This window comes from Setaria viridis, chromosome 3 (genome assembly GCF_005286985.2).
Source record: "Setaria viridis chromosome 3, Setaria_viridis_v4.0, whole genome shotgun sequence".
NCBI classification, from domain to species: Eukaryota; Viridiplantae; Streptophyta; class Magnoliopsida; order Poales; family Poaceae; genus Setaria; species Setaria viridis.
The window spans coordinates 44,993,193-45,013,234 of NC_048265.2; the positions used below are offsets into that span (position 1 = coordinate 44,993,193).

At 45.1% G+C, this 20,042-nt stretch overlaps 3 protein-coding genes across 4 annotated transcripts; 2 read left to right on the plus strand and 1 right to left on the minus strand.

Annotated features, from left to right (window-relative positions):
* Window positions 1–5,743: 5,743 nt before the first annotated feature.
* On the plus strand, window positions 5,744–8,362 carry LOC117850382 (uncharacterized). Of its 2 annotated transcripts, XM_034732206.2 has the most exons (4): window positions 5,744–6,082; window positions 7,063–7,264; window positions 7,343–7,535; window positions 7,743–8,362. In XM_034732206.2, the coding sequence occupies exons 1-4, from the start codon at window positions 5,867–5,869 to the stop codon at window positions 8,107–8,109; spliced, it is 978 nt and encodes a 325-aa protein (XP_034588097.1). In that variant the 5' UTR covers window positions 5,744–5,866; the 3' UTR covers window positions 8,110–8,362. The 2 variants fall into 2 exon arrangements, with proteins under 2 accessions (XP_034588097.1, XP_034588096.1); XM_034732205.2 differs by having other exon boundaries at window positions 5,745–6,082; window positions 7,063–7,535.
* A 180-nt stretch (window positions 8,363–8,542) lies between these two features.
* On the plus strand, window positions 8,543–10,537 carry LOC140222399 (uncharacterized). Its single transcript, XM_072292886.1, has 2 exons — window positions 8,543–9,754; window positions 10,071–10,537. Exons 1-2 carry the CDS (start codon window positions 9,306–9,308, stop codon window positions 10,315–10,317), a joined length of 696 nt encoding a protein of 231 aa, XP_072148987.1. The 5' UTR covers window positions 8,543–9,305; the 3' UTR covers window positions 10,318–10,537.
* A 2,167-nt stretch (window positions 10,538–12,704) lies between these two features.
* On the minus strand, window positions 12,705–19,952 carry LOC117849611 (uncharacterized). The gene is made up of 2 exons (XM_072292887.1): window positions 19,369–19,952; window positions 12,705–19,161 (listed from the first exon to the last, which is right to left on the minus strand). Exon 2 carries the CDS (start codon window positions 13,707–13,709, stop codon window positions 12,831–12,833), a length of 879 nt encoding a protein of 292 aa, XP_072148988.1. The 5' UTR covers window positions 13,710–19,161; window positions 19,369–19,952; the 3' UTR covers window positions 12,705–12,830.
* Between the last annotated feature and the right edge of the window lie 90 nt (window positions 19,953–20,042).

Consider the following 20,042-nt stretch of genomic DNA (forward strand, 5'->3'; position numbering starts at 1 on the left):
TCGTAGATGTTCTAGGTCCGAGTAGATCCCGCCTTCCTTCAGGTCTCCACCTCGTTTGTCCAGGGACGGCGATGGTGGCGTGGCGGCGGTCTTCGGGCGACTCCAGCACTGCCGTGATTGGGAGGCGTGTAAGGGGGTGTGCGTAGGGTTTAGCGTATTGGCGTTAGTCCAAACCCGCCGGCGCCCCCCTTTTGTTATAGCGCTGGGTCTCTAGGGGCCGCAACCAACTATCAGTTGCGCCTCCGATCGAGGCGCGAGGTGGGCACGCGAGAGGAGTTCAAGTTGGACGCTACTTATCCCTCCCATTTTTTTTTCTCTGCACATTTCTTTTCCTTTTGACCACCTCCAAATATTTCCAACATTCTTCCCTTTGGTCTAAAGGCCTATAACTTATGCCGTTCTTAAAGCAGATTTATATAGGGAGACAATGTGTGACAATGGTGATTAAAATCCCACTGTAACACAGTTATCCACAATGTATAAAACTACTTTCATGATGGGAGATGGTTGTCTTATGACCCTCCAAGATCACAGGCTATCCGATAACCCCATGCCGGTAACATGTTCACTGAATATAATGGGAGGTAAGCCTTTTGTTAATCGATCCGCAAGCATTTTCTTAGTACTTATATGCTCTAACTCAATGAAGTGATCTTGGATTCTATCTTTCACAACAAGATACTTAAGCTCAATGTGCTTTGCAGCATCACTTGACTTGTTGTTATTCGAATAGAAAACTGCTGACTTATTATCGTAGTATAATTTCAGTGGCCTGCTTATGCTGTCTACCACTCTTAATCCTGGGATGAAATTTTTAAGCCATACAGCTTGGCCCACAGCTTCATAACATGCCACAAACTCAACTTGTATTGTCGATGCAGCTGTTAGTGTTTGTTTGGAGCTTTTCCATGATATAGCCCTATTTGCAAGTGTGAAGACATAACCTGATGTGGATCTTCTTATATCAACACAACCCGCAAAATCAGCATCTGAATAGCTGATTATCTCTAATTTCTCAGTTCTCTTATATGTTAGCATGTAATTCTTAGTGCCTTACATGTAACGCAAGGCTTTCTTAACTCCTTTCCAATGGCCTATTCCTGGATTAAACTGATATCTTCCAAGCATCCCGCTTATAAAGGCCAAATCAGGGCGTGTACACACTTGTGCATACATTATGCTTCCGACAGCTGAAGCATAAGGAATCGTTCTCATTTGATCAACTTCTAATTGATTCCTGGGACTTTGAAATAACCCAAACTTATCGCCCTTGACAACCGGAGCAGCTGTGCTTGAACATTGGCTCATATTCTATCTTTCAAGGACCTTCTCTATGTAAGCCTTTTGAGAGAGTCCTAGTACACCTTTGGACCTGTCTCGGTGAATCTCAATGCCTAAGACATAAGTGGCATCACCGAGGTCTTTCATATCAAATTTTGATGAGAGAAATCCCTTTGTCTCATGCAGCAAGTTCTTATCGCTGCTCGCTAATAGGATGTCATCCACATAAAGCACTAGGATGATTATAGAGCTCCCCTTAGTCTTAACATATATGCAGTTGTCCTTCTTATTTTCAATGAAGCCAATTTGCTTAATCACTTCATCGAACTTAAGGTACCATTGCCTAGACGCTTGTTTCAATCCATAAATAGATTTTCTTAGTTTGCATCCCAAATGTTCCTTGCCTTCCATGACAAAACCCTCAGGTTGTGTCATGTATACATTCTTATGCAAGTCACCATTAAGGAACGTAGTCTTAACATTCATCTGATGCAACTCAAGATCATAATGAGCTACTAAGGCCATAACGATTCTAAATGAATCTTTCTTTGAGACAGACGAGAATGTTTCATTATAATCGACTCCTTCCACTTGAGTGAAGCCCTTAGTCACGAGTCTTGCTTTGAACCTTTCAATCTTCCCTTTAGAGTCATATTTTGTTTTGTAGACCCATTTGCAGCCTACTGTTTTGGCTCCTTCAGGAATTTATACTAAGTCCCATACTCTATTTGTTTCCATGGATTTTAACTCTTCTTCCATGGCCTCGCACCACTTATGCGAGTGCTCACTTTCCATGGCTTTCTTAAATGAGTTTGGGTCATCCACCCTTCCCATGTCATGTACTTCTTCACTTATGTACACATACTCATCGGAAAGGTTGGACTTCCTCTCACGTGTTGACCTTCTCAGAGGTTGTGGTGCTACTGCCTGTGGTGCTTCTTCTTGAGCAGGTTCCTGCTGAACCACCTTGGGCTCATCAGTTGCCTCCCCTTGCAATCCATCAGCAGGTTCTGCCACATCTTCACTTTGATGCTCGCTTATCACAGGTGCATCTACATTTTCGCTTAAGGTAGGTGTTACCTCCCCTTGCATTACTGGAGGTTCCACAACTTGAGATGTAACTGTGGTATGTGGCATAGGAGCATAATAATCCTGTCTTATGGGTAACGGCTCATAAGTCTGAATCTCCTCAAGATCAATTTTCCTAGCCTCAATGCTTCCGGTTTCCTCTAAGAAGACAGCATGCCTTGTCTCCACAAACTTAGTGGTACGCTTAGGACAATAAAAGTGGTACCCTTTTAACTTTTTCGGATATCCAATAAGTAGCAACTTTCGGTCTTAGAGTCTAATTTTCCAAGTTGTGGATTGAATATCTTAGCTTCAGCTGCACAACCCCAGACATGTAAGTAATTCATGCTGGGCTTCCTACCAGTCCAAAGCTCATAGGGAGTCTTAGGGACTGACTTACTAGGAACACGATTATTAATGTGTGCGGCAGTCTTTAAAGCTTCCATCCACAAACTCACTAGCAGCGTAGAGTTACTGAGCATACTCCGCACCATGTTCATAAGGGTGCGATTTCTTCTCTCAGCAACACCATTTTGCTGAGGCTCACCAAGAGTGGAATACTGAGCTACTATACCATTATCTTGGAGAAATCTAGCAAAGGGTCCCAGAACTTGTCCATATGTGGAATGTTTCCCATAATACTCCCCTCCCCTGTCTGATCTTACCACTTTAATCTTTAAGTCATGCTGATTTTCTACTTCAGCTTTAAAGATTTTAAACTTATCAAGTGCTTCAGACTTTTCACGTATGGGATAAATGTATCCATAGCGGGAGAAATTATCTGTGAAGGTGATGAAGTAATTATAACCATCCACTGATCTTACATTAAATGGACCACATATATCAGTATGAATTATTTCTAATAATCCTGAACTGCGCTTAGCTCCATCCTTCTTAATTTGTTTTGCAAATTTTCCCTTAATACAGTTAACACATTGATCTAAGTTAGAGAAATCTAATTTTGCAAGTATCTCTTCTCTAATGAGACGCTCCATCCTCCCCTTCGAAATGTGGCCTAAGCGGAAGTGCCACAATTTCGATGAAGTCTCAATGTTTCTCTTTCACTTATGGTTGACATCGCTTACATTCATCACAGAGGAATTAACACTTAGAGGCAATAAGTAAAGCTTGTCATGCAAATGGGCATGACCAATAACCTGACTATCAAAACTTATCACACACTTATTATTCCCAAAGTTGTAAGCATAACCATCACAATCTAATGCTGAAACAGAAATCAAGTTTCTTTTAAGTAACGGTACATAAAGAACATTACTTAAATGAACCTTGAAGCTACTGCTAAGTTCTAAAGAGAGATCTCCAATAGCCTCAACTTCAGCTTCAAGTCCATTCGCAATTTTAACGGCGCGAGTCCCCCTTCTTATAGCCCGCACGCCACGTAATCCCTGTGAGGAATTAGTAATATGAATGGTAGCCTCAGAGTCAATCCACCATGTACTTAATGGAAAATTTACATAACAGAACTCATCGACTATAGAAATCAAGTCATCATTACCATTCTTGATGCACCATTCCTTGAACTGAGCACAGTGCTTCTTAATATGTCCATAATCCTTGCAGTGATGGTATCTAGGACCCTTAGACAAGATTGATCCATCATTCTTAGGAGGAGGAGGTTGATTAGGTTTCTTATGTTTCTTAATTTTTTTAAAAGGGACGATTTGCTTATTCTTGCCTTTATTCACCTCGTGCCTGATGAGGTTGGCAAAATTGCCATTCTCTGATCTGAGCCTTTCTTCCTCCTGAGAACACTTCACGATGAGTGTGGGAATATCCTACTTCACGTCGCTGCCATTATAGTTTATCTTAAAGGGTTCAAACATTGAAGGCAGCGAGAGCATGATGTGATGAAGCAGTGTCTCATCATTAAAGGGGCAATTCAAGTCGTTGAGCTTATCCCATAGGTCAACGAGACTCATGAAATGCTCCCTAACACTACCTTGTCCATCATACTTGGTGTTCATTAGCTTAGTCAGGAGGGTGCTAGCATTAGCCTTACTGGAGCCTTTGAACTACTCCTCAACCTTCTCCATGAAATGTTTGGCACTTTTGGGATGTTTCTCAATGGCTCCCCTTATTGTCGGGTTTATCATCTGCTCCATGATCATTAGGGCTACCCTATCTGATCGCTCCCACCGCTCCTTTTCCTTCTCATGGTGGTGTCATTATCCCCTTGAGCAGTAGGAGCAACAGGATGCTTATCCCGCATGGAATGGTCCCTGTCCATGATGCAAAGGACCAACCCAATATCATTCTTCCAGTTGGTAAAGTTATCTCCCCCAAACTTCTGTATACCGTTGACATAGCTTATGACGTTTGATGGAGTCAAGTTTGAGGGAAATAAAAGAGTCTTAATTAGTGATGATGACAATAGTAAATAACGAATTCAATCTGCGTTGGCTCGATTAAAAACGTAAACAACTTTGCATCACCGTTGGGCAGAAGCAAAGACATAATTAAAATGACATGAAATAATTTTGCATCACCGTTGGGCAGAAGCAAAATACTAAAAACTGAAATAAAACAACATAAATTAATTTTGCATCACCGTTGGGCAGAAGCAAAAATATTGAAGATAATAAAACACTTAGGCACGTCAAATTAATATCAACGTTGGTCAGAAATTAATTGCGTGCCTCTGAAAATAGTTCTGAAATAAATTTCGCGTTGGTTCAATTTAATCACAACTTCATCACTTAGTTTAACTGTACGCAATTTAAACATCAATTAGCACAATTAAATAACTTAACTTATAAAACAGTGGACTGTGCTCAATCTTAACTCCAGCCCAACTTGGCTTTTAGCCCGCAACTGGCCCTCTGCGCACTTTAGCAAAAGTATAACTGCTCGGCCCAACTTAAAACCCCGCCTGCCTAGCAGACGACGGCCTGCCTGTGCACAGCTAGCGGTTCAACTCAGCCGATCTTACGGCCCAGTCCGCACGCGGCTAACATATTTAGCGGCCCGCGTAAAACTCAGCAACGAAAAACGGCCCAGCGCGCTCACGGCCCGTTTCTGGCGTAAGCAGCTCGCGCAACATTAAGGGTCCAACTTACGGCCTAAACCAGGTTCCCGCCCTGGCCTGGGCTTTAGGCCTAGCAGCCAATGGTTGGGCTGCCACTTCAGCTCAGCTGCCCTCCCCGCGGCGATCTCCACCGTTCCTGAGATCCAACGGCGGGGCGCACGTTTCGGTCGACCAAAGCTGCGCGCCGGCCGGCTCCAGGGAAACCCTAGGCCATTCGCTTTCTCCCGCAGCCGCAGCCGCTCCCTCTCCCGTATCCACTCCCCTCCCCTTCTTCTCCTCCTCCGGTGCCCCCCCCCCCCCCCACGCCGGTGGCCGCCCTGCCGCCGCCCCAGCCATGCCCCACTGCGGGCCCTCTCGCCGGAGCCGGCGTGCGACCTGGTCGCGCGCGGATCCGTCGAGGGGCTCCGCCGTGGAGCCTGATGGCGGGGCGGGTGCGTCTTAGGCGCCAATGTCCAGCGGCTCAGCCCGGCGATGACGACGGCGGCCAAGGCTGATGGCTGCGCGAAGTCGAGGCGGTCCGGGCGCAGCGATCTGAGGCTGCTTGTTCGGGTGAGGCGGCTCCAAGGCGCGCCGCCGGCTACTCTGAGGTGTGGACGCCGAGGCGTCTTGCAGCGGCAGCCGGTCGGTGAGGGCCTCGACAACATCTACGCGCGGCGGATCTCATGCCACGCGCGGCCCAATGTCGAGGTAAAACTTAGGGTTAGGGATTTGACGTTATTTGGGAATTTTATTGGAACTTTGGGGATTCTTTTCTTAATTCTACTGCAATTCGCCCAATTCCCCTCCTTCTAAATGCTGATGCTCCAGTTAATTTCACCTTTTCGAGTACTGAATCCGTGAATCGTGTGAGATGTGGCTAACCGGTGGGGATTGGGATGAACCAGTAGACTTAACCTTAACTGTAATTGCTTAATTAACATGAATTAGAACTCAATTAGGGTCTGATCTAGTAGCTTAGGCATGTAATTAGGCTAACTGAGATCTAATTCGGTCTAATCTTGACTTAACAGATCAAGTTAACGAACTAAAACTTGAACATTAAAATGTAACCGAAGATGATTAGGCCTAATAGCATAGCAGTTCGTACTAGAATGCTACTGTGTAGATCAAAAACATAGAAAACCAGTACAATGCGACTCAATTGCACACTAAGATTCAATCTACACAGCCTTAGGGTCCATGTCTAAATGCAATTGGCTTAACTGATACCAAATGTAGGAATGTACATTACTTAACTTAATCCAAACAGGATCTTTATGGGCCAAGAAAAAGATATCATGGGCCAAGAAAAAGATATCAGCCGCGTGCAACGCAGCCCAACCACACACGTCTTCTTCTCCCTTGATTTGTGATGTTTCGATATGCTGCGATGGACGTCCGGGCGCTGTCACATCAAAAAAACGGAAAGTTCTTATCTTTCATCGAGTGAAGGTTAAACTTTTTTTTTTGGGACAGACGGTTAAACGTTAGACAAACCGTTTAAAGGTTTGCTATCTGTTTAAGGTACAGATGGGTAAAGTCCACTGCTCATACGGTAGCTTTGCCCAACCGGTTTCCTTAGACTCCGCAACCGTCGTCCGCCCCTCCCGCCGACCTCCACCTCCTCTTGTTGGTTAGAAATTAGAACTCTAGCCCAATTTGTACGGACATCTCGTTGGCACTTGCAGTTGCGGACTACGTTCTGTTTGCTGGGAGCCCCAATGCACCACGATGGGTACGCCGCAGCGGCGGCGGCGCCTCCGCCGGCCCTTGCTGCATCGCCGGAGCCGGAGCAGGAGCCAAAGTGGACCCGCAGGGACGACAAGTTCCTGGAGCTGCTGCTCTTCACCCGCAACACCGTCTCCCTCCGCGTCGCCTCCGGCATCATCGGTAAGACGCCAGCCCAGATTCACCAGCGGTGCACCTTCATGTTCGCCGAGCTGAGCCACGTCCTTGAGTCTCTGGAAGTGTTGACGCCGCCCGTGTGGGACATGGAGATTGCTGCTATGGCCGTGGCGGCGGAAGAAGTAGTGCCCGAGGCCGTGGTGCCTGCTGCTCCACCAGTTGCAGCGAGGAAGAACTCTGCTGAGCGGGCAGTTGGTGCCGGCGGCGGTAAACGCAATAAGAAGGCGGCTGAGAAGTGGACGGAAGATGAGCACAGGTATGTGCATCGTCTTCTTCTTCTTGCCTCAATAACTTGGTTACCAAGCTATAGGATTGATTTTCATGTATGGCATCAAAATTCAAAATAGAGAGTGGAAAGATATATGTAGTAGTAGTTATTTTCATGTATGGCATCAACGATGCTAACAAACGCCTATATGTTGTTCACTGAATATTTGATCTTTGATCTGGTAAATGCTTGTAGACTTTTCTTAGCGGGCCTGCCCTTCTATAGAGGCAATTGGAATGCGATGTCGAGGGAGTACCTGACGAGCAGGACTGCGAGCCAGATCGCCAGCCATTACCAGAAGTACCGGAACAGGGAGAAACAGAGGGAACACGACAACTGCAAGAGAGCGAGCATACACGACATCACGGAACCTGGGATCGCCGCCGCCTTTGCAGTTTCAGGTGGCAAGGCAGCTGCATGGAAAGGTGAGCTTCCTAGATCTGAAGGTAGCGCTCGGGGTCAAGAAAATGAACCATGGGAGCCAATTGAGAGCGGTGAAGATGGACTTAGTCCAGTTGAAGAGTTTCCTGGTGAAGATGACCCGGGAACTCTGCTTACATAGGAGAGCAAAAGGTATTGTAGTACACATTTAGGTGGTGGAGGCCAAGCCGGTATGGACTTATGGTATATAGGTTGGCGATTTTGTGGCTGCATGCATTATGGAACCAGCAGATGCATATATGATGTTTTCAAGGATCTTTATTAGGATACATATAGTGCTTTAATTTTGAAGTTTTAGAAGCAACTATGGTTTAATTTAGTAAAAATCTAGAGATTTTACACTAGAAACATGTTAATCTATGATGATTTCTTCATGACGGATTCAGTTCAGGCAAAAGTGGAGCAAGGGATGCAGTTTATTTTTTTTGGCCCTGAATTTGACTCCACGCTTCATTTTCATCTTTGTGCCGCGATTTTAGTTGTGCTCCTCTACGGATTACATGAGTCCATGGTATGTTTCTTATCTGGATGAATTGGATCAAATTATTAAGAAGCTAATAAAATTCAAGCTATTCTGATTACTTACTACTGGATAACTAGTGATCAATTTGGGGCGATGGTTTTGTCCAAGTCATATTAAGTTGAGGAAACAAGATGGGTTGCATCGTTTTGTGCAGAAGTGAACAATCATTTTTACAAACAAATTCTATTGCAGAGATAAGTGCTGTCACAAATAAGGTACTGGGGGGAACTTATCATAAATTAAGTCTCACTAATTTTCGTAATTTTTCTATTTTTGATATGAAACTAGAATAACAAAATTTTAAAGATGTTATTTAACTTTGTTCTAAAATCTGTTAAATAGAAAAAAAGAACTAAACCTGATGATCGAGTACTGAATGCTGATGCTCAAGTTAATTTCACCTTTTCGAGTACTGAATCGTGTGAGATGTAGCTAACCGGTGGGGATTGGGATGAACCAGTAGACTTAACCTTAACTGTAATTGCTTAATTAACATGAATTAGAACTCAATTAGGGTCTGATCTAGTAGCTTAGGCATGTAATTAGGCTAACTGAGATCTAATTCGGTCTAATCTTGACTTAACAGATCAAGTTAACGAACTAAAACTTGAACATTAAAATGTAAACGAAGATGATTAGGCCTAATAGCATAGCAGTTCGTGCTAGAATGCAAGTGGGAAGGCATCTCCTGTGACAGTGCAAAGCATCCTCGCCGCGCCACCACCTTATACCTAGCTGGCCAAGGCTTGATTGGCCACATCTCACCCTCTCTCGGGAACCTGACATTCCTTGCAATGCTCAACTTGTCGCAAAATGGATTCTGCGGAGCGCTACATCCTAGCTTGGGTCATCTGAACCAGCTCAAGTTCCTGGTCTTGGGGAACAACTCATTGCAAGGAAGAATTCCAAATGAACTCACCAACTGCACAAACCTGAGGGCCGTGGACCTGTCCAGCAATCAACTGGTAGGAGAAATTCCGGTCGAAATTGCATCATTGTCAGAGCTTGCCAGTCTAGACCTGTCTCAGAACAACCTCACTGGAGGAATCCCATCTTCACTCGGAAACATCTCTACGTTGAGTGAGCTTATAACCACAGAGAATCAACTCGAGGGGAGGATACCCGAGAAACTGAAGTGGCTGCATCGGTTGACGTTGTTAGCCCTTGGTAGAAACAAGCTTTCAGGCCCAATTCCACAGAGCATCTTCAATCTCTCTTCCCTGGAAATCATATCCCTGGAAAGCAATTACCTGAGCATGCCATACTTGCCAACTGATCTTGGCACCACTCTTCACAATTTGCAAAGGCTTTACCTGGACTACAACCAAATTGGTGGAGTGATCCCTCCTTCGTTGTCCAATGCTTCGCGCCTTGTGGACATCAATTTTTCGTCAAATTATTTCGTAGGTCATGTGCCGATAACTCTTGGAGTTCTAGGAAAACTCTCGTGGCTGAACCTTGAATTCAATCAGATCGATTGAAGCAAATGGCAAACAGAGCTGGATGTTCATGGATTCCTTGACAAACTGCAGCTCCCTGAATGTGCTAGCACTGTTTCAAAATCAGCTCAATGGACAGCTACCAAGTTCTGTGGGAAATCTGACATCCCAACTTCAGTACCTCCTCTTGGGTCAGAATGAACTCTCAGGTTCTGTTCCTTCTAGCATAGGGAACCTTCAAGGCCTTACTGGCCTGGGACTAGATTCCAACAATTTTGACGGCATGATAACAGAATGGATAGGAAAGTTCAGATACATGGAAAAACTATTCAATCTTGGAAGAAGCATCGCTACTGAAACAGACTGATGGAATCATCAGAACTTTGGAACAGAATCGACTGATGGAATCATCAGAATTTTGGAACAGAATCACCTGTCGGCGCTGAACCTGGCTTAAGGCTTCTCTCTCCGTCTTTGCTGGCGATCAGACGCTTCTCTTCTCTTCTGCTACTGCTCCACGCGATGAGTTCTCGCGGCGGCGGAAAGACGACGCCCCGTGGCATCTCCCCTGCCGGACCTGTCGTCGCCGTCGGCCTTCCACCCGGCGCCCGGCGCAAAGAGCGACATCAGCCTCGCCTCGGGCGGTGCGGGGCGGTTGTCGTCGTAACAGGTGGAGGCAGGCGAAGGCGAGGAGCACAACGAAGAGGGGGAAGAAGACGGCCATGAAGACGGAGATGCTCAACACGTCCGCGAGCGACAGGTTGTCGCGCGGCTCCGGGGACTGCGCAGCGGCCATGGAGGCCGAGCCCGCGGTCATGGCTGTTGGAATCAGAGTCATTTTACGGTTCATTTTAATTCGAAATATGGAATTAGAGGTATTTTACGGTTCATTTTAATTCGAAATATAGAATAAAACATGACAGTTAAGATAGTATAAATATGAATATGATTCATTGTATTTACAATGAACATAAAGCATACAATAGGTATTGTGAAACATAAGAATCGAATGAGAAAGTTTAAAAGGAAATACCTAGAGGCGGGGCTAGTTCCGAAGGAACCGAATGCGCCGTTACCCGACATTGATAGTCGAGCCTGTTTGATGTAGCCGTTCGAGAGTCGACGCAATGTAGAGCTGAGGCAGTATGTGTCACCACGAAGTAGTTGTAGACGAACAGTGAGCAGACGCGCTCCCCAAAAACTTGATCACCCTTCTACTCCTCGGGTGCAGAGTTTGGTGAAGAGCGCAGCTTTGGAGGCCTGCTCTTCCGGCAAAGTTCATGCACACAGATCGTCGGAACAGAGATGACAAAAGCGCAACACAGCAGTGAACAAAAGCTCTGGTGTTAAGTGTTTTTCGCACACGAAAGAATGAGAGGCAGCCTCTCTCTTATAGGCAGCAGAAGACCTTTGGATGCCCAGGTTAATGCAGCAAATGAAAATGTCAGGTAACTTACTAGTTATCAACTGTGACAAAAAACTGCAAAACCTGACCAAGCCCAGACATCACGTCACCGCGCCTCAGCACGGCACTTTGGATGCCCAGGTTAATGCAGCAAATGAAAATGTCAGTTGACAAAAAACTGCAAAATCTGACCAAGCCCAGACATCACGTCGCCTCGGCATGGCTCGGCGAGCGAGCGCGCGCGTGTGGCATCCTGCTATCCCTCTGTCAACTTCTCAACAGGTGCAGCACAGCTTCACCATATAAGTTAGTTAGGGATCCTCTTAACATTCAAGTTGGTTTTATTTTTTTTTAACTACCACCACTAATGGATCTTGGGATTTATTTGATTAATTAAATAATTGGGCTTGCCCAATTATTCTAACAATGGCTGCCAAGGCGGTGGCAGTTGCGGCAGACATGGCGCCGCCCACGGGGCTAGGGTTTAGCTGGCGGTGGCGGAGGGTCGCCATCGCCATCCATTTCGCGGGGGACTCAGCCGGCAGCGGTCCAGGCGACCAGCGCCACCACTAGGTTTCGCGAGAGGTGGGGGGCGACGGGATGAGCGGGACGACAGGATAAGGGGGGCGATAGGATAATGAGAACTTCATGAGGGTCTGAAATTGGAGTTTTTGGAGCACCCCTTGAGGTACTTCATAAAAACGTGGATCAGACACCTAGCTTCACCTCTTTTCTGGAGCTGAAGTTGGTGGAGCTAAACGTGTTTGGCTACGAGTTTTTTTTAAGTTGGTGGAGTGGAGCTAATTTTCCTGGAGTGGAGTGCTGCCAAATACTCCCTTATTATCAATATATAAAGCGGGGTCAAATTGTTGCAAGATCAAAGGAGTACTATATACTCGTCATTCAATTTATTAGCCCATATATGAATCAAATCAAATTCGTTGTTTGGTTTCGTTTCTGAGAAGCTGATGGTGCATGTGCTGTCGTTGAGCATCCTTTCATTTCTTTTCCCTGTACACTTTGCTTTACCAGCTTGTGTCTACGTAGACGCCGGCCCGCTTCTAAGTGTAACAACACTATATGCTTTGTTTCATGAAGTACAATTTTACCCTTGGAGCCCATCCAGCTGCCAATAGTATAAGGCCTGTGCTCTGCAGTCCAATTCGAAGCTGGCTTTGGCTTTTTGCTGCCTGAACAGACGTAAGCTGAATGTGCGGTTACTGGAAGCACGGAGATCATGGCAATGGCTAGTAGTATACTGTCTGCTGCTCCCAGGCCTGCTCGGTTCATGGTTCTTATAAATTTAGTCAATGCTTACCATAAAACTAAAACGGATAATTGACGTGATAAACAAAAGGATGCATGCGAAGGCACACCGATTGCATTGCGTTTTCGTAGCTGCGCAAGTGACGGCTATTACAGTACTCGAGCAAGTAAAAAAGCACGTGTAGACATGGAGTGCGCATCAGTCGTCGTCACTGGTCTGCCGCCCACAGGAGCGGCTCACTATACAAGCCGTGAACATCCTCCTCGCCGTCGTGGTACTCCAGGCCGGCCGCCACCGGAGCTGCGGCCCAGAAATACTCCGACGACCAGAGACCGTCCCTCAGGTCCAGCAGAAGGTCGTCGGGCAGGTCGAACAGCGCTGCCGTCATCGCGTTGTCGTCGTCGTCTCTGCTGCCCGCCGGCGGCCCCGCAGCTGCACAGGAGGAGCTAGATGATGACGACGGCGGCGACGACGTCTCGGCAGCAGAGGGCGACACCACGTCGTCCTCGCACTCGCCGACGAGAGCAGCAGCGTCGACGCCGCCGGCCACGGCGGCCATGGCAGCGGCGGCCTGGATGTCTGCCGGTGACGCGGACGCCGGGCGGGGGAGCTGGTGGGCGAGCTGCGGGAAGTTGAGTCGCGCGGCGCGGCCCCTGACGGCGAGCGCCGCGACGTCGTGCGCGCGCGCGGCCATCTCGGCGGTCGGGAAAGTGCCGAGCCAGATGCGCGATGCCTTGCGCGGCTCCCGGATCTCCGACACCCACACGCCCCACTTGCGCCGTCGCACGCCGCGGTACGACGGGTGCCTGCCGGCGGCCCCTCTCTTCCGGCTGCGGCAGCTCGCTGACGCTGCGTGCTCGCCGGAGGACGCGCCGCCGCTGTTCCTCTCCTCATCCTCCGCGCACATCATGGCGCCATCCGTGGCTTCCCGTTCCCGTGCTTGGCAATGGTCGCCCGCAGCAGCGGCGGCCGCCTTGTGGCTCTTCACGTGCTTGGGCTTGGGCTTCTTCTTGGATTGTCGTTGTGTGCTAGTAATGGAGGAAGAGGAAGACATGGTGGTGGTTGCATGGAGCCCGTCGGCGTCCATGCATGGCTATAGCGACTCTACTCGAAGGGTCAAGGCGACAAGTGCACTGCTGATTGGAGAAGAACGTGCGGCAGCAAAGTACAGTGCTTTCTGCGTCGATTTATATACAAGATCATTTCATTTAGAATCTTACTTTTTACAATGTAATAATTACTAAATTACCTATAATAATAGACGCTTAGATTTTCTCTATATTATATATCACTAAGTAGTAGTATTGTGCACCGTAAAAAAGCTCTGGATGATTCGACTAGGGTATTGATTTCTAAAATGAATTTAATGGCTCGGAAAAAGGATTACATTTTGACTAGTGGAAGTCAAGCAGGATTTTAATGCCTCGGAGAAATTAAATTAAAGGATTACATTTTTTTTGGATGCCCTAGCTGCTGCTGGATTTTGATCTGTTGAGGAGGCATTCAAGAAACAGAAATAAGTTAATACCAATGTTTTCCTTGAATAAAGTCATATATATGACTATAGCGCCCCCGACGACAACTATCTGTTTCAAGAGAGTCAAAGCAGGTGCTCAAGTGGTCGATCAAGTTCAGTAAAAAAAAAAAGAAGTGCTCGAACAAAGTATAACATGATGATAGGTGCTGTGTTTAAGAGATCAACATATCAAATGAAGCTAGTTTATTGCATCATTGCATGAGACGTGCAACTAGTACAATTTACTGCCTTGAAGTACCCAAAGGTCATCTATTAATTTGGTTTGGATAAAATGTGAATTGGATGGATTATTTAACAGAAGACAGGTATTAACAATTAACTGCCTTGAAGTACACATGCAATTTAATATAATATCACATTACCCGGAGTCCTATACTTTGTTGTGCACTTGTGCAAGTCTTACCTGTATTTTGCATATTTAGTCCATGATGTCCAGGTGATCAGACACCACTAGTCCAGGTGATCAGCACCTACATTGAGTCATAGAGATATCCCAACTACATCTATCATCCCAAGTTGCAAATAAAAGACAGGTTACTATAATACCTAGGCTATTATCTTGAACAAATTAGCGTTGCTCTGAAACCTCTTTAGGGTACTAAAATACGTTGACGCCAAAAGTTTGACAAAGGAGTTACGAATACTATAGGTTATGTGGATAATGACTAAGCAACCACGTGTACATGTGGAACTACATTTTCCAAGCAACCAGTGTTCAACTGCATACGATCAGTTCAGAGAGAGTAGAGTTTTGACTTGTTAGACCAGTATATTTGTGTTGTAAGTTTTCCGAATGCACACAAAGTTGAAGCACTACGCATTTTATTTTCTTCAGTCAACAGTAAGTAGTAACATACATCATGCTTCAAACTGCATACATATGCTTTCAAATTAAAATAGACATGTTATTTGACAACAGTACGTTATATTTGAATAGGTTACGTTTCTCATGCATTCCGGGAACTTAAATTGTATGCCGCTGCTTAGCTAAAACCCATTATGGAAATTGCCAGTGGCTCAGCTACCCCATCTATTGATGCCTGGGATCTATGTCATAGATTTTCCATGGTATTCAGTATCCAGAAAAATAGCTTCTGAATCTACACGGGATCTTTGCAGACATGGCGCTGATAGACTCCCTACCTAATAGCACTTCCTCCCCAAGACATCACTGTCCCCCCAATAATCGATATATAAACAAAGATCCACTAGAGAACAAGATAATGATGCATATCTCGTTGGGACCTACTTTGTCTTGGAAACAATTTGCAGTGTGTCTTATTAACTTGCAATCAAATTGCAATATAATTAGTCTCCTTTTCCACTAGCCTAACCCTATGTCTTCTAGCTACGTACACTTTTGGCTTTTGTGTATTATTTCTGCCATTATCAGGCCACTAGCTACCCAGTGTTAATTCTCTATCAGCGATCATGTAATCTCTGCATGGAACTCATGGTCAGGAATGCTAGTTTAGACTTTAGACTAATTCTGGTGATCTGCAAAAAAAGACACCCCCACCCCTTTCTATTTAGCTCGTGCCGCCTTTACCTTTTCTGACAAAAACTAGAAATAGAGACCATTCCTATTTTTAGTCAGAAGTGAGGTTGCCAGCTCTGCCTGACGTCTCATGCTGTCATGCATATACAATGTGAAAGTGTACAACTTAGAAGTGACGCTAGGTTAAATCTCTCTTTAAAAAAAACGAGACGCTAGGTTAAATCTCAGACACCAGAACCTTGATTTTGCACACATCAATCAAGCTCATTCGAAATTTGTAATTAATTTCTCTATAGTAATATATGTTAAATCCCTCACAAAAATAAGAATACATTGTAGGAGTTGGATTCTTGTTTGCTTGTTGTTCCTAATGCTGAGATATATGCATCTGTTTCCTTAGTGTGTTCCTGATTTTCCAGCCTGTGTATAGTAGATGCCAGCCGGGGGTGGCGGGGTGGTTCTGTTCAAATGGTTCATCTTTCTTCAAAGTAATGCCATGCCACTATGCCAGAAGCCCCTTCCTGCTAAAGATGGCGCTAGCTTCACATGAACACGATTCCATAAGCCCCTCATGTGGCCTTCTGCTTTTACTAAACTGAGACCGGTGTTTTAATAAAAATGCTCCAAAATACACGTAAATGTTTCCAAGCAGAAAAACACGGTTTGGAGTATGACAAAGGTGGTTGCTGGTTGGTGCATACGTCCACCGCCGCGACATGTTGTAGTATCCTGTTCATGAAAATGACCTGCCGTCTAAAGGATATGAACAGGACGTGCATGCTCTATTCTTTGTTCCCCCCTTTTTTTTTTTTGGGGGGGGGGGGGGGGGGGGTGTTCTTGCTTATCCTTCTCTGAAAGATATGAACAGGACGTGTCTGAAAGAGAGGAAGCCCCGAGACGTGCATGTTGTAGTGTCCATTTTTCAGGGAGAGAGCCCAATCATGTACTAGTGAGTGTCTGGCAGGGTCCTCAATTTCATTTTCACCTTGTTTTTGTCCTCGTCGAAATCACCGAAATTCGGATAAAAAAATTAGCCTTTCGGTGAACGGTACCAAAATTTCAGGTACACGACCCAAATTTTTATCAGTGCGTCTGACTGAGGTATCAGCCGAGCGATTGGCCCAGCCCAATGGATTTTATTCTATTGCTGGGCCTAAAGTTCAGATTACATCTTCATCCCTGTGTTTTCACAATGTTGCTCTGTCATGGAAGCCCATTGTAGCTTTAGCATCTCTATACTCTCTAACGTCACGATCGATGGCCCAAAGATTCCTGTGCTGTGAGGTTAACAATTACTACTATCTTGCTCTAACCTCTAAGTTCCGAGAAAGGCAGGATTGTTCCTTAGTTTCAATTGGAAACTAGTAGTAACTGAGACCGTGCCAAACGTACCGTAGTACTAGCTGCAAGGTTCGCAGACTTGTGCTGCCAGATATCAGATCCTGGTAAGCTCTGCTGCGATTGGTTTCATTTGGAGTCCATCTGTAACTGACATAGATGAATAAATAGGCAATAATACCATCTCAAAAGGATAAGATATTACATTTAGAACCATGGCATTTTTCACCCTAACAGTGGCATTAACCGCCCATGTTCAAAACCATCAATCAGTCCATGCATTCCAAACAAACAAACAAACAAACAAACAAAAGTAAATCCAACTTATCTATCACACTTTGACCAAAGTTCAAATTCGACATGTTCAAAATCATGGCGATTTTCATACTAAGATTGACATTAACAGTCTTGTGCTTACTAGCAAACAGACATCTAGGCTCCATTGGCAGAGGCAGCAAGACACATCAAAGTATCAATATGACTTGAAAACAAACAGAATAAATAGTTGCGTGTTGGATAACGAGGAAGCAAACCTGTAAAATACACAGAACATTTCATTTCCCATCCACCTACAAGTAGTTGCCGATTTAATTAGAAATGCGATCAATTACACTATTTAAGATATTTCACTTTAAAAGTGGTATTAGCGAATTTGGCATCAAAAGATTTCTATACGACTATAGTCATAGTTTGTTCCCAGTGCCCACACAAATTTAGTTCATTGTGTACTGGAAACTGTTCTAACGGTCAGAGGGAGTAATAAGCAAAATATCTTGATCAAGCAGACAGCCCCCATCATAATTTCTTCTGGATAAGGAATCGCCAAAAACATGCGTCCATAATCTACGACTTGATCAAGATTTCTTGTCAAGCAGACAGCCCCCTTCATAATTTCTTCTGGATAAGGAATCGCCAAAAACATGCGTCCACACGCTTCTCTTGATGTGTGTAGCAACATAATCAACCAGCACGGAACATTTCCTGCCCTTCCAATGAAAGCAACGGAGCGAACAGAGGAATCGAAGGCGATGAGAACAAAATCGGGAGCTTTATTCCACTCTCAGACGCGTCCTAGTACAACTCCTATTCATGCTTTTTCTAACAAATCGTAGTGCCGTGCTTGCTTCCTATGGCTGCACTGTCAAATCTGGAGGGTCTGGGAAAATAGCAGCATGAAGTGACAAGAAGCGAAAAAATGCTTTGTCTTTAGTTTTGAGCCACAGCTATACACTGGAAGGGGAGAATCTGATCCCATGCTCTCCATTATTGTGCAGAAGAAACCGGTTGTTGATGGTGCTGATCAGATCAAATCAGATAGAATGTATGTGGATGATGGATCGAGTTATATGTACTATGTGCGGAAATTTGAAGACAGCCCTCCAGTAGCTCAAAATCTTAATAAGAAATCAATTGCAGATGGGTTTCCACCGAGTTCACCTATAATTTGGTCCACATGTCAATCTTGTTCATATGAAATCCGGAACAATTTTATAACAAAAATTATTTGCAGTTAACTATAGCAATGTCACCAAGGAATTTCAGTAATAGCTTTCTACTGGTTGTCATGTTCCCATCTTTTGTTCTTAAAGCCAAGGATCCTCTTTGCTAATAATGCTAGCTACAGCATCGATGGTGCTGTCGCACGATTCTACAAAGTAGCAACAGTACAGTCCAAGACTGCACTTACCATGACAATTGACTTCAGATTCTGGGAGCATCAATTCCAATGGTTTTTTGTCCAGAGGGGTCCAATCAGAGGCTCAAAACCATCATTTTAGTTGCCCAATCGTAAGCTAGCGACAGCGAACAAAATCGTTTCTAATCCCGCAGACCAGCAATAAATCCCACTCCTAGTTAACTTTACTGTATGCTAAGCGTGTCCAGATTTCCATTATCCAATGAATGTACGGTGTATATTTCATGGCCAGGACCATGGTGGATTGGTGGTGGGCTGGTGGCATTGCGTCTGCTAAGGCTACAGCTAGTGTATAAATACCTGGGTTGAGGATGAGGGAGGTACCAAACAAGGAGGAATTGCCATCAGCTGGTTGCTACAAAGGATAACCACCACCGCATCTAGGTAACCTCTGCAGCCTGTGCCAATGGGCCGCCATGCACTTGCGAAATCGACAGCTCTCCTCCGGTAACTAGTCATCCACTCTGAACCTGCAACGATAAACAAACAGCAATCAGATAGATGTTCATTCTGGTTCCTTCCAGCTTGTTGCTCTTGAAGCATGGCTGAACATCGATTATACATCTCATATTATACTGAAAAGACTTGAATAGCAACATGCAGCATCATTTCAGCTCTTTGAAGTAACTGCTTAAATTGCTATATGCAGGGGAATTAAGAACAAGCAAAGCACTAACCTTGTGAGGCGACTGGAGCCTGCAGAAGTGAAGTCAGCAGAAACATCATTGTGGGTGCCACACCCAAGGACAGGGATATACTACCCCAAGGGCTTTGAATGGGTCATGGAGGATGTCCCCAGTGGTGCAGCTTCGTTCCGGCAGTCATACTGGTTCAGGACTGGAGAGGCAGAGTCAGCTAGCTCTACCACACCCAAGAACGATGCTGCTTTCCTTGACCATCCATTTGTTTAAATGTGTGACACTTTGCACTGGAAGAATCACAAAAAGGCAGCTCTGTGTTCCAGGGAGGAAAAAGACACAGCAGTGCCCATCACCATCAAGCCAGGTCCATGGATGCTATGAAATACTACTTACCAGTTGCTACGGTTCCAGCGTGCAGTCACCGCATCCACCAACAGATCACGAACAATATTCACCTTTCTTTTTTTCTTTCTAACCTTCTGTTGGTTCTACCTAAATAAAACCTGCCTTTAACTGTACATTTGGAACATTCTGGAGTAGCAGTATTTTTACCATTTTTAAGCCTGTCCTACTGATTGTCCTAAAAAGACAATTTAAGCCTTGTATCTCATAACGCTAAAGGAGAAGCAAGCATAGAAGGTCATAATGCTAATGCTTTAAGAAAACTTATATTCAATAAGATTATGCCTATATTCAAACTTCAGAGCATG

Bases quoted from the DNA above. Each gene is read 5' to 3' on its own strand.
- LOC117849611 (XM_072292887.1), bottom strand. From the start codon at position 13,709: ATGGACGCCGACGGGCTCCATGCAACCACCACCATGTCTTCCTCTTCC.
- LOC117850382 (XM_034732205.2), top strand. From the start codon at position 5,867: ATGACGACGGCGGCCAAGGCTGATGGCTGCGCGAAGTCGAGGCGGTCC. The intron at 6,083-7,062 runs GTAAAACTTAGG...TGGCACTTGCAG, and splicing joins ACGCGCGGCCCAATGTCGAG to TTGCGGACTACGTTCTGTTT. The intron at 7,536-7,742 runs GTATGTGCATCG...AAATGCTTGTAG, and splicing joins TGGACGGAAGATGAGCACAG to ACTTTTCTTAGCGGGCCTGC.
- LOC140222399 (XM_072292886.1), top strand. From the start codon at position 9,306: ATGCTCAACTTGTCGCAAAATGGATTCTGCGGAGCGCTACATCCTAGC. The intron at 9,755-10,070 runs CAATTACCTGAG...AGCACTGTTTCA, and splicing joins GAAATCATATCCCTGGAAAG to AAATCAGCTCAATGGACAGC.